The sequence below is a fragment of the Stegodyphus dumicola genome, chromosome 5 (genome assembly GCF_044657685.1).
Source record: "Stegodyphus dumicola isolate Sdum_Otavi_A_Nest chromosome 5, ASM4465768v1".
NCBI classification, from domain to species: Eukaryota; Metazoa; Arthropoda; class Arachnida; order Araneae; family Eresidae; genus Stegodyphus; species Stegodyphus dumicola.
This window is the reverse complement of record NC_140772.1, coordinates 133,583,762-133,596,429: the sequence shown is the minus strand read 5'-3', so window position 1 is coordinate 133,596,429 and position 12,668 is coordinate 133,583,762. Positions and strand designations below refer to the sequence as shown.

Here is a 12,668-nt window from a genome sequence, read left to right as displayed (position 1 = left end):
AATTTATAGCTTTATAAAACTGCATGTGCCATATTTTCCCCATTAACGTATGGAATTATACTAAAATAAGATGAAAATAAACATTTATACCATTTATGATTATTAAAGGTATCAAAAGTAATTATTAGAGATGAAAAGGACATAGCATTGTATTGCTGCATGCTAATGCAGTACAACTCACTTATAATGAGCTCTGATTTAATGAGGAAATCGAAAATACTTGGTTGTTACAATATTAAGTCTATCGGAGCATAAATTGCTTTTAACAGACAAACCCCAGTTATAGTGAGCAACAGTTTAGTGATTCATAAAATTTCTACTGACTTCCCTATCTCCAGCTCAGCTAATCCTTTCTTGGAAAAATTTCTTTAACATCCCGAAGTCAACCAAAAGTTAGGGATGAGTCATAAATACTATGAACATGTGATGGCATCCTTTTTCATCTTGGGGAGTGATCACAATTGAATTTTTACCATCAAATTCTACAAGTGTTATCCAGCCTATGGACCAAGAGATCATCAGTAGTTTTAAATCAAACTTTTATAAGCACTTGATTTTGATGCGTCTCGATAGAGAAGTAAAAATAGGAACAGCATCAAATGCTAATACAAATTTATTCAAAGTGATGCACTTAATGAAAGATGCATGGGAAAAAGTTACATCAACATGCATTACTAATTGCTTCCATAAGGCTGGATTGAACATTTCTCAATACAAGCAAATCACTGAGGAAGAAGTAGGTATCTTGGAAAATTTGGAAATGAGTAGGGAAGAACTTAAAAATTATGTATCTGTTGATGCGAAATTCAGGCTAAAGCATATGAAAAAAAAATATGAAAGCAACGATGATAATGATGAATATGAAGAATTTCCAGCTGATCTGCCCCCAACTTACTCAATGGCTTTTGAGTGTGCAGAAAAACTTAAGAAATTTTTTCAAAGCCATGGGGGAAAATGACGATTTTTGGACCATTAGTCTTCTCTGAAGAACAATAACACAAGAAAGAAAAAATAAGATAGTTCAAAGCAAAGTAACCAAATACTTTTGTACAATTAAAAAATAAATAAAGTATATATAATATAATAAGTATGTATAAATTTTTATGAATGAACCCATTTCTTACAAGCAGTCATTTATAACGAGCAAATATCGTGGTCCCTTCATGCTCATTATAAGAGCTCGACTGTAAAACCTTTTCCCCTCTAAATATTATTTATTTAAATTAAAACTAAATTTACGTTATTTAAAATACATGAGTGTTATGACAAGATGTTTTTAATTTACATTATCTAAATATAAAAGAACTGCTGAGCTATTTTAGAAATACTTGCTACAGTTACGTAATTTACAGAACTGTTTTTCACTTAATAAATCTATACTTTTAAATATCATGAAATGTAAGGGATGACAAAGATATGTTAGGATAACCAAATCGGAAGTGAAACATGCAAATATAAAATTTTAAATTAGACAAAGAACAATCTTATTTTTAATAAAGATTAGATTATGAATAAAACTCTTGATTCAGACACAGATCCCTCATCTTTAGGGGAAGAACAGGCTATATTTTTGGAAGGCTTCTGAAGAAGAAAACTTTGTCTGACTGCAATCAAAATCTATAATTTTAACCATTATTTACAAAATTTAAATAATAAAGTTTATAAATAAACTACAAATAAATATTTCAGTAGTAAACACTGAAACTACAATATTTAAACGCACACACACACAAAAAGTCTGACGCAAAGATAAAATTAAAATAATTATTAAACTTGACAAACAAGCATAAGAGGTCTCTCTCTCACACACAAAAGGGGGGGAGCAAAAAGTACAAATTATTCATAAGACAAGCCAATATGCAACTAACTTTACAAAGCAATAAGCAAGATGCCTTACAAAAAAACTTTTCCTCTTAACAATACCAACTTAATATTATAAATACTTAGTACATGTTTTATTTTCAGGCAGTAGAAGAATTTTGTTTCATTAAAAAAAAATTAACTGAAGTTCATTTTACAGTAATCATAGCAAAATTTTTAAGTGAATTACACTAAGTTAATGGAGAATATAATAGTTACATTCTTTATAACAAAGAAGGTATGAAAAATTTTAAATACTGACTTCAGATTTATTAGAAGGCATAAGAACTGAATCTAGGAGTTCTTGATTGATACCTATAAAACAGATAGTATTTAATGGAACATCTTAATGCAAATACACTGAAAATAAAGCATAGACAAGTAATTATTTTTACTACAATGCTACACATTATTTTTGTATATTAACTGAAAAATGCATTATCATAATTAAAACAAATCTGGCAAAAAAACACAATCTAAAATATTCAAAACATCCTATAGTAGGCACATACAAACAGCATTTTCTTCAACAAGCAATAATTTTATTTTTGAAAAACAATTTTAAGTTTTGAAATACATGAGTATAATATGCTTTTGAAAACATAAATGATTTAATTTTGAAAATACAATATATGTAACATGATTTCAAAATGTGTGTTGGATGCAAATGATCAATAATGCAAATATCAAGTGAAAATTTTCTAAATTATTTCCATGATGCTGCTGCTGTTAGATAACATGCGTCAAAACAACGGCTATGCTGCCAATCTGCTGTATAATATTGAATCACCAATTCTAATTAATTTACTGAAAAAAATAAATGTAGTTGACACTTTGGAAAAAATGAAAAAATATCTAACTATCCAGTTGGTATTTAAATTAATTTATGTAATTAAAGTGTAATCTCTGAATCTTTGCTTTCACATTAATTGTGGATAAATACATAAACTGTGCAGATGAAAGTAATAAAACGATTATTAAAATTTTCACTGACACAGTTGATAGAATTTCTTTATTAAAATCACATTTTGAGTCAGAACAGACTTTCAATCTGATTAACTCAGCAGCTAATTCATACTATAGCTATAATTTACTATAAGGGAAAGCAAAATTATTGTTCAGTATGATAAATCCTGATCTTCAATTAATTGATATTAGGTGCATTCATTATTATAAAATAAAGGACTTCAGATCTTCAGAGCCTTCAACTGCAATGTGTGTATGATAGTTTAAATTTAATATGAAAAAAAAAAGCAATAATAATACAGACCTTGCATATTCTTCATCATAAATTCCCCAATTTTTGGTTAATTAAGTTAAAATTTTGCTTAATTAAGTACAGTGTTTTCTAAGAATGCAACCTGAACAATAATCAATGTAGGACTAATAAAATGTATCACTTATATATCTCAACATCAAATTATAAACTATAAAAAAAATTATACTTTACCATCTATAGATATTTCCAAGTCAGATGAGCAAAAGAATAAACATCAAATTTTATATTAATAAATGCCAGTTAAAAACACTGCTGTTTATCTATCTGTATATATAAATAAACAGCATTTACATACATAGATAAATAGGATGAATATATTTTACACTATTAAAAATATACTATTAATCATCAATAAATACTTCCTTAATAGTTATATAAAATGATTTTAAAATTATTAATTTTGAAGTAAATTTCATGAGTAATAAAATTTGCACATATCTCATCACTCCTATTTATACTAAAAGAAAGTTCTACAGCCTAAAAACATACAGAAATAAAACAATCTAAATTTACAGTCTAAAAAAATACAGTATAAAATGCAAGACTAATGAGAGAATTATTCTGAATGTTCTCAAGACTGAAGCAAAATAAATAATGCATAGATGCAAAAAATAAATGATGTGAAATACCACAAAGTTATCAACTTTTTGAGCTTGCATCGCTTTAAAAAAGGAATATAACTTTAAATACACAAGGAATGCAACACTAAATATACAATCTCAAAAATGAAAAAATTTCAGGCAAACAGATTTATGAGAAAACAAACAATGAAAATTATTGTGTATAGTTAACTACATTATAAAATAATATTCTAAATATTTCAGTAGCTTAAAAAATATTTAACCATAATATATATTTACTTGATTAAAAAAACTTTCATTCATTAAAATGAAATTTAAGCCAACATATTATAAGTATCATTGTTTATAAATGATCAAATTTTTAACAAAATAAGTACCGTATATTCCGGCGTATAACACGCACCTATAATTTCTACATTTAATTAACTACATTTTTTAATTTGTAGGTATATTCACCATATAATTTGCACTTTTTTCTTTATAAAGAAACCTGAAACATACATATGTCATGCTTTTATCTTATGAAGTCATTCAGCTGAAGACTTTTCCCAGGCTTCTGAACAATGGTATACTGAACTGATAAGCCATAAGAGGAACAATATATATGTCGGGTAAATGCTTGAGGGAGTAAATAATTCTGCAAAGAGGGTAATAAAAGCAACAACGATAGATTATATTTAGTTATATTCAATGCAGATATAAACAAGAATGTTATTCTATGGTTTTGAGTAAAGAGGGACATAGTTTTGGGTAAGAATGCACTTCCAATCAAAATGAATTTGCATAATTAGGAGTCATGTTTTCTCTTTCTGTAGCCATTTAAAGCTGAGATTTTAAAACAAACTTCAAAGGCTCTAGTAAACCATATTTGCTTTAGTTAAAATACAGTGGATCTAGTTGTCATTCTTATCGTTACTAATCTCACTTGTCTGATGTAATCAGAACAAGCCAACGAATTATTACCTCCCCAGATGCTCGATTGAATTGCAAAATTGAAAAACTTTAGTACCACCACTATATTTTACAATGATTATTTTTCCAATTTCTCAATAGAAACAGTAAATAAAATATCTTTTTTATCATTTGCAAAACCTAGAGGCCATTTTTATTAAATATGCACACAAAAAAAATATTAGATAAAAAATTGGTTGCCATTTTAATTATCAGAATTTGAGGTATAATATTTTAATTCTAAAATTTAGTGTAAATTTGGGCCTATTTAAGAGTTTTTTTTTTTTTTTCTTTTAATGTTTGGTCTTTTTTCGGTTAGTTTTAATCTTCTTAAATTAGGATCCACTTTTAATTTTGTTCAGTATTTATATTTCAAATGTAACATGGAAGAAAATCCTTGTTTGTACAAATAGTGTGCAAAAAGACAATTAAAATTTAATAGCATTATATAAAATGGCTTTAAGTTCTTTTTTCTTTTTTTTTTTTTTTTTTTTTTTTTTTTTTTTTTTCAGTTCAGCCAAAAGTTAACCAGTGTGTTATTTTTGAAATCTTCAGTTAGAATTCAAGCAAAGGAAATTTCTATTAATTGTTCTTTTTCTTCATGAGATAAAATTTCAGGTACATTTAAAGAAAATAGATTTCTAATCCAATTTTCTTTTTCAGTCCTTGGAAAAACACACGTTGAAATTGTTTATCAACGGAAATTTTAATGTCGGATGCTAATTCTTTTATTTTCAAATTATTTTCGATTAGAAAACTTCCTAAAAGTGGTAAAAAGCTTAAAATGTTACTATCCAATTCTCTGAATATAAGCTCGAGTATTTTATCATTGCATTTATTTTGTCTCTAATCGTAAACAAATTAACACTTTGCCCTTTTAATCGTAAATTTAATTCATCTAACTTTCGAAAAATATCAGCTAAATAATACTAAACGTGTCATAAATACCATAAATCAATAAATAATCAATAAATAAACCATAAATCAATAAATAAACAATTTTGCAATTCAAATCATGAATCACAGGAGAAAATTTGAGTTACAGACTGAAGTTCAAAAAGACGATTTAAAACTTTTCCCCCAAGTAACTAACTACCTTACTTCGGAATGTAACAAAAGCATTTTATGTTCACTGCCCATCTCTTGGCATAAAATTGTAAATACTCTTGAATCTAAAGCTCGACTTTTAATAGAATTTCACAGCTAGCTTCAAAATAATTTTCAGGTTTTTCAAAGATCGTTTTTGGCTACTAAAGCTTCATGAGCAGTGGGTAAATTTAATTTCAGGTGTGACTTTCTTTATTTCAGAAATAACACCAGAATGTTAAGCTATATGCTCTGTCGTTGCATACAACAGCTGAAGCAAACCGCATGTATTTGTTAGAGTAACAAGAACATTGGTTGACTCAAAGGACCGAATCGCTACTCACAAATTCATTTTGTTATTTGCATTTGTCATACAATGTGGTTTATTCAAATAACAATTAATGCAGTTGCTAACACCAATATTAAATAATTATTATTAAAATTCAATAAAAATATAAAGACAAATAAAAATTTAATTAATTATTAAATTAATGATGACTAGCTAAGTAATAAAATAAAATACAGTACAAAGTCTTTAATCCGGACCTCAAAGCTACAAACTTTCTGCACACGAGTAAATGCATAATGCATTTATGCATTTACTGCATAAACATGCTTAATGCGTTTATGCATGTGCATAATACGTTTACGCATGTGCATTTAATGTATAATGGATGGTATAAGCTATGCTAAAATTATCTAATTATCTATTTCAGTTAGCATTGCAGATTGCGTTGTTCCTTAATCTTTCAATTGGATCCAGCTTATTATTTTTTGCAGACTGTTAGAGTAATTTTATAAAAAGCTTGAACTTTCGAGTATGTCAAAAAGAGTTTCCGATTTTGGAGCTGACAAAGGATCTACAAAGTGAAAGCATGTTTCGATATCCATCAAATAAAAAGTGGAATTACTGCAAAAAATGGGTAAAGGCATATCCTTTGTTTCTCTAAACATTCGCCTCACACAAGTAGAAGAATGCTTTTACCTACTGTCCTCCTAATCTCAGAGGCTTAGTACAGTTTCATCCCCAGCTCAAAAAAAGAAGTGCTGTTTTATCGCTGCCTTCCCCACCAATTTCCTTATTTTTATTTCAGTTTATTCAGTTATGGCAAAGCACATTATGGCTATCTGCCGAAGGGGAGGGACACCTTCATGGAGAACTTTTTAAGGGAAACTGACTTGTATACATGTTACACATGGGAAAAACCACAAAAATGCTCATGCAGCCAGCCCGTTCACTGGGATTCGAACCCTGGACTGAACTACCAGTGTTCAGCGGCTTTACTGCTCGGCCGTTTACTGGCCCACACAAGAGAAAAGTAGATGATTTATGTTGAAAAAAATATTCTGAAAAAGGTTCTGCAATTTTTCAATTAGTTATATCTGTTGCGTCGAAATAAAAAATGTAATCAAGGGTATTCATTGTATTTGGATGAATTTTATTGTGTATACATGAATTATTATTATAACAAAGTATGAAATGATATAAGTTGAGAAAAGGTTTCAAAAAAGAGAATTTTCATTTTAAATTATTTTCAAAAAGAGACATCATATTCATTTTCAAAATAACTTAAATCTGCTGTGCTGAAATAAAAATGTAATAGAGAATATTCTTTGTATTTTTTTTTATTGTATATAGAGGATTTACTATTATTGCATGTGTGTAAGTATTGAAGTAAATATTTCAGTTATGTACAACAAAAAGTATAAGAAAACAATTAAGCTTAGATAACAGCTAATTGTGAAAGAAAAATTAGTCATAAGTATCTCTTAAGAGCCATTTTTTAAATTGACATTAGATTATATTAATTCCATTATTAGAAACTAATTACAGCGAATCATCAATTGATGACATCAATGAGGTCACTTTCTAAAAGAGACTTTTATTTTTGAGAACATAAACATTGGTAGTGAACATCACCTTTTTAAGACCACCATGTGTAAAATCCTCCAAAAGTATGAATGGCTGCATAAAATGGATACTATATAACAAAAATGTTATTACACTCAGATACGCACCTTTTGAAAATGTCAGAAATTCCTTATTCTGTTAAGCATACTTTGTGTATATAAAATATTAAATAGTTAGAAATCAAAAGCTAAGTAGAAACAGTCATCTCCTCTAGACCATTTTAATTGAAGTAAATAGGTATTCGCCTAATTGTAAAGTGAACACAGCCCATTTTCAAATTTTGCTTACATATGCCATCCCAGAAGGAAAGAAAGAAAATTCAAGATAAATTAATATTTAATGTTTATTTTAAGCAATGCATTTCACAAAGATGACTATAAATATATTTCTACAATTTAAAATATATATAAAAAAAATCAATTGAAAACTGTTCGATATAAATTTAGAAAATCAATAAAAATAAATTGTCTTCCACTTTATGCCCAGTCTGTTACCTTGAGATTATTTTACCCCTTATTAGTTTATAAATCTCCTAAAGGAGGCAGTACATATTCAAAGTGGTGAAACTTAGCTTGACTAGTTTATGTATGTCGCTGAATATGTACTGTGCCTTTTAGGCAGATTTAAAAACTAATGGTGGGTAAAATAATCTCAAGGTAACGGACTTGACATGAAGTGAAAGACAAATAATTTTTTTATTGATTTGCTAATGAAGAAAAAAATTTGGTAATTTATTTTTTTCATGAATATAACACATTAATAGTTCATATTTAAAATAATTATACTTCTTTATCTAAAAAATAAATTAAGTTACAAAACAAAGAGGCTGAACAACATAAAACTTGAAAGGGACAGGCATTTTTGTTCATGATCAAATTTTTTAAGATTTATATCTAAAAAATTTCAATTATTTTTATATTTTAGATTGTATAAATATATTTATAGTCATCTTTTATGCATTGCTCAAACTTTAATTTAACTTCAATTTTTTTTCTTTTCTTCTAGGACAGCATATCCAAGCAAAATTTGAAAATGGGCTGCACCTGTTTCTTGAACAGCGGATGAAACGGGAAAGAGGGAATTGATGGGGGAAGTCAGCAGAAGAAACACTTTTTCGAGCTGGGGATGAAACAGCACTAAGCCAATAAGATGAGGTTTAGTATTTTAATTTATTTATTCATAATACATTTAAGAAGTAATTAAATTTTTATTTGTCTTTACATTTTTATTATTTTAATTATTAAGCATTTTAATAGCTATTTTTTATTGTTTTAATTACTAATTATATTATTATTGTAATATTTATTTTCTTTATTTGTTATTTTAATTTTAATTTTTCCTACTTTCCTGATGGAATTCCATAGACCTCTGCACTTCTGATTTTAGAAATTAAGCCCTGACAGCAATAGAAAATTAAATATTTAATCATAACAGTGTATCACAAAATAATAGCCAAAACAAAGTGAATTATTTCTACCCGAAAATGACACTCAAAAGCCCTTATCACAGCACTGCTTTTGTGGTTGAATTTCTTCAGTTCCTGCGAGAATCAGCCACTCACGTGATTCACTGAGATGTGATGCTTCATACTAGTACTCGATTCTACCAAAAGGAATGAGTACTGATATGGTAGTAAGAGTATTGGTTCACTGAGTAAAGTATATGTACAAGTACACAATTTCTCATTACTTTTACAGCACTACTGCATATGGTAATGCACCTATTCCAAGGAACATCACTGTTAGACATAAAATTGTCAATTACTTTGAAAATTTCATTTGCATTTGCTCTACCATGAAGAGATTCACAAAATAAATACTCCTCGGCAATTGGTTTATCTTTTTTGAAACGTATGTAAACTAATAATCGAACAAAGCTCGTTATATCAATGCTTTTCATTTAACTGCAATGCGAAATACTCTCTGCACTTTATTTTTTGAACGCCTTTTTTATGGAATTTGACATTTCATGAATTTGTTGACTTACTGTATCATTTGATAATGGAATATTATTAAGTTCATTAGCCTTTTTTTTTTTGTTGAATAATATTAAAACGATATCTTTATCTGCTGGTAATATAAGTTCTTATCTAATAGAGTGAGCTTGCCCATTGGCAATTCCTAGGCTTACTTGGAACCAGATTCCAAAGCTTTTTCACTTGAAATAACAAAAACCTTTCATTAATTGTTTAATATTTTTGAACTCCAATAAATTTCCTCTTAAAACATTCTTTGATTGGATAATAGTTCACTGCAAACAAGACAGTGAGTTGAGGGTCCATTTCATCTCCTTTCTATGTAAACTCAAATGACAGATAACTTATATTTTCTATAAGCACAGATGATTATATTTTCTATAAACAATTTTTCTTTTATTATCAATATTTCTACTGTTAGCAGATTGTCTTGAATCCAGCACCTGTGAATCATCACTTTTCCATTTAGACAATACTATCCATTTTTTCATTTTGAAAATATAGGTTTTTTTTTATTATTTTTTCCCAAATATTTAAATGCACAGTACGAGTTCTTCAAAAACAAATGAGGATAGTCTCAAATCACATACAATAGTTCGGAATACAAAGCAAAAAGAAGACAAAATACCTGCTGTTAGAGTCAGAAAATCAATGTAAAAAATTATTCTAATTGAAAATAGAACAATATGTGCCTGGAAATAGAGGTGCATAAAGTGTAGATATGCTCATAAATTGATCGATTCTAAAAGAATTAACGAGACACAATTATCTTTTTGTAGGAACTTATTTTTTTTTCCCTTTTAAATATTCTTATTTCTATTACCCTTTTTAAAAACATCATTTATGACAATGGCTAAAAGAATATTTGTGAAAATAAAAACGGATTATTTTGCTAAAGTCCATCAGCAGCTCACCTTGAACAAAGCTCAGGTTGCATAAATTTATGAGTGTCAGAGGAAAAACTTAAACAGGATGTTGGGTTATTTAATATATTATTATTATATAATTTAAATAATATTTAAGTACTTTGTTTCTTTACATACCACCTATTTTTCTCTTACGTACCACCAATGGTATGCTTATCACCGGTTGAGAATTGCTGTTCTAAAGCATATGATATTAACATTACAGCCTAAAACAGAACTCACTTTGTCTGCAAAGAGAAGCATATGGCCAGCACTCCGTGAAGGAAAAAATGTTAAATTGTACAAACAAATATTAATACATCAGTTACAATGCTTCATGGCTCTGCTGACATTTGTAGCAAACTTTAGTAGTCCATGATTGCCATGTAAACGAAATGCCAGTAATGTGGTGGTGTCACATTTTGTGATCTACAATGCATTAGAGAGATGGCTCAGACCCGTGCAGCATCAGCCGCTTATATGCAAGTACTATGACTCTCTAGAAGCAGGCCAAAGGGTCAACCTTCTTCATACACATAGCAATCTTCTGAACACCTAGCAATCACAAAATCTAAGCTCAGACTTAACAATAGCATTATGAGCCCTTGCCATACCTGAATGGACCACTGCAGAATCAATGGTTCTAATACTGTGAAGGCAGCTAAAATTCCATTCCCAATGTATAAACATAATAAAAGATTAATCTGGGAGGTCGGGCCCATTAGCCACTTAGACAGGAGAGCCCTTCATGTGTTGCCATCCCTCTCCCACATCAAGGGAAGAATAGATGGGTTTGTGGTCTACAGCCAGATTTTCATTGCACTTGATTCTCTTCAGTTCATTGCCATCAAATATGACTGTACAATATGGAAACGTCTTAAACCAAAGAAATACATATAAAAATACTGCACTATCACTTACAACATTTACTAAGAACACCATACTTTTAACACTATAAAGTATTTCAGAAGTATAAGATGAGTTTATCAACATTAATGCATTTGAAAATATGAATATCTACTTAAAATCCATGCTAGGACCTTAACAAATCTTAGAAACTTCCAAAATTTGTGTAACCAAGAAAAATGAGGAATTGATAAAAGTTAGGAAAAGGAATTGCAAACTGATATGCACTTACAAACATTATAAAAAAATATGGTATGATGCTGGTTTGTATGCTCTAAGCATCATTATACCACTGTTAATGGTAGCAATTAGTCATAAACTTAAATGGCTAGCCATAACTAGTTGTAAATCACATTATAACATTGTGATTTATACGGATATCTGAGGTTTTATTGTAATTATATTTAGTTAATATATCCATCCATTAAGATCATTACAACTTTTGGTATACCTTATAATTATATAATCAATGTGTAATTGCATATTCAATGTGAAAATGTTGAACACTGCCTTAAAAAGTATCTGTGAAATAACTTGTTGCGCTAGCTTCTACTGCAGGCTGACTGTGCGTCCAGTAGGTACAACAGCACCAGCGGAGTAACCTGTACAATTACTGATGAAGTTCTGGTGATCCATCCACTTTTTTCCTGTCCCTGCCACCACATATGCATTACTATCATGCCATTATGCCTCGTATTATCAGCAATATTTCACTAGAAAAATTTACCCTGACATAAATGAATAATTTGCTCCCATTCCAATGCTGCTATTTATTGATATTTTCCCCTTCAATAAGGCATAGTGAATTCCAGATATTTTTGCAGCTTGCTGTCTCCTAAAAAACCCTATTTACATATCTGCAAAGGGTTGTGTCCGGTCTGGACACACCTAAAAATTTCCTTCTGTATGCACAGAAAAATTGAATGAAAAAGGATTTATAGGTTACTATAGGTTACTCTGAACCTTTTTTATTTATAGTATATGGCAGCTCAACACAAAACAGTCCATATATTTTAGCCATGTTTAGTTTTCCAAGACCCTCACTTTTCAAAGAAATCTTCCAGATTTTTTTCAGGGTATAAAAGGAATTGTTTGAAAAGAAATTTCTATGTTATTTTTTTTTTTTTTGGCTGTATGCTAATCTCCTTATTCTATATTAGTTTTAAGTTTTTACTAAAATCAAATCTTGCCTAAAATCAAACGGCGAACCCTA

The 12,668-nt window shown here is 29.0% G+C and overlaps 1 protein-coding gene across 5 annotated transcripts in view; it reads right to left on the bottom strand.

The window, feature by feature from the left end:
• Positions 1-12,668, bottom strand: part of ema (C-type lectin domain containing ema) — a 119,233-nt gene that overhangs the window by 56,915 nt on the left and 49,650 nt on the right. For all 5 annotated transcript variants that reach the window (XM_085817082.1, XM_085817083.1, XM_085817084.1 and 2 more), the window contains one exon: positions 2,123-2,175. In XM_085817082.1, coding sequence (XP_085673208.1) covers positions 2,123-2,175 — 53 coding nt within the window. The remainder of the gene's footprint in view (positions 1-2,122; positions 2,176-12,668) is intronic.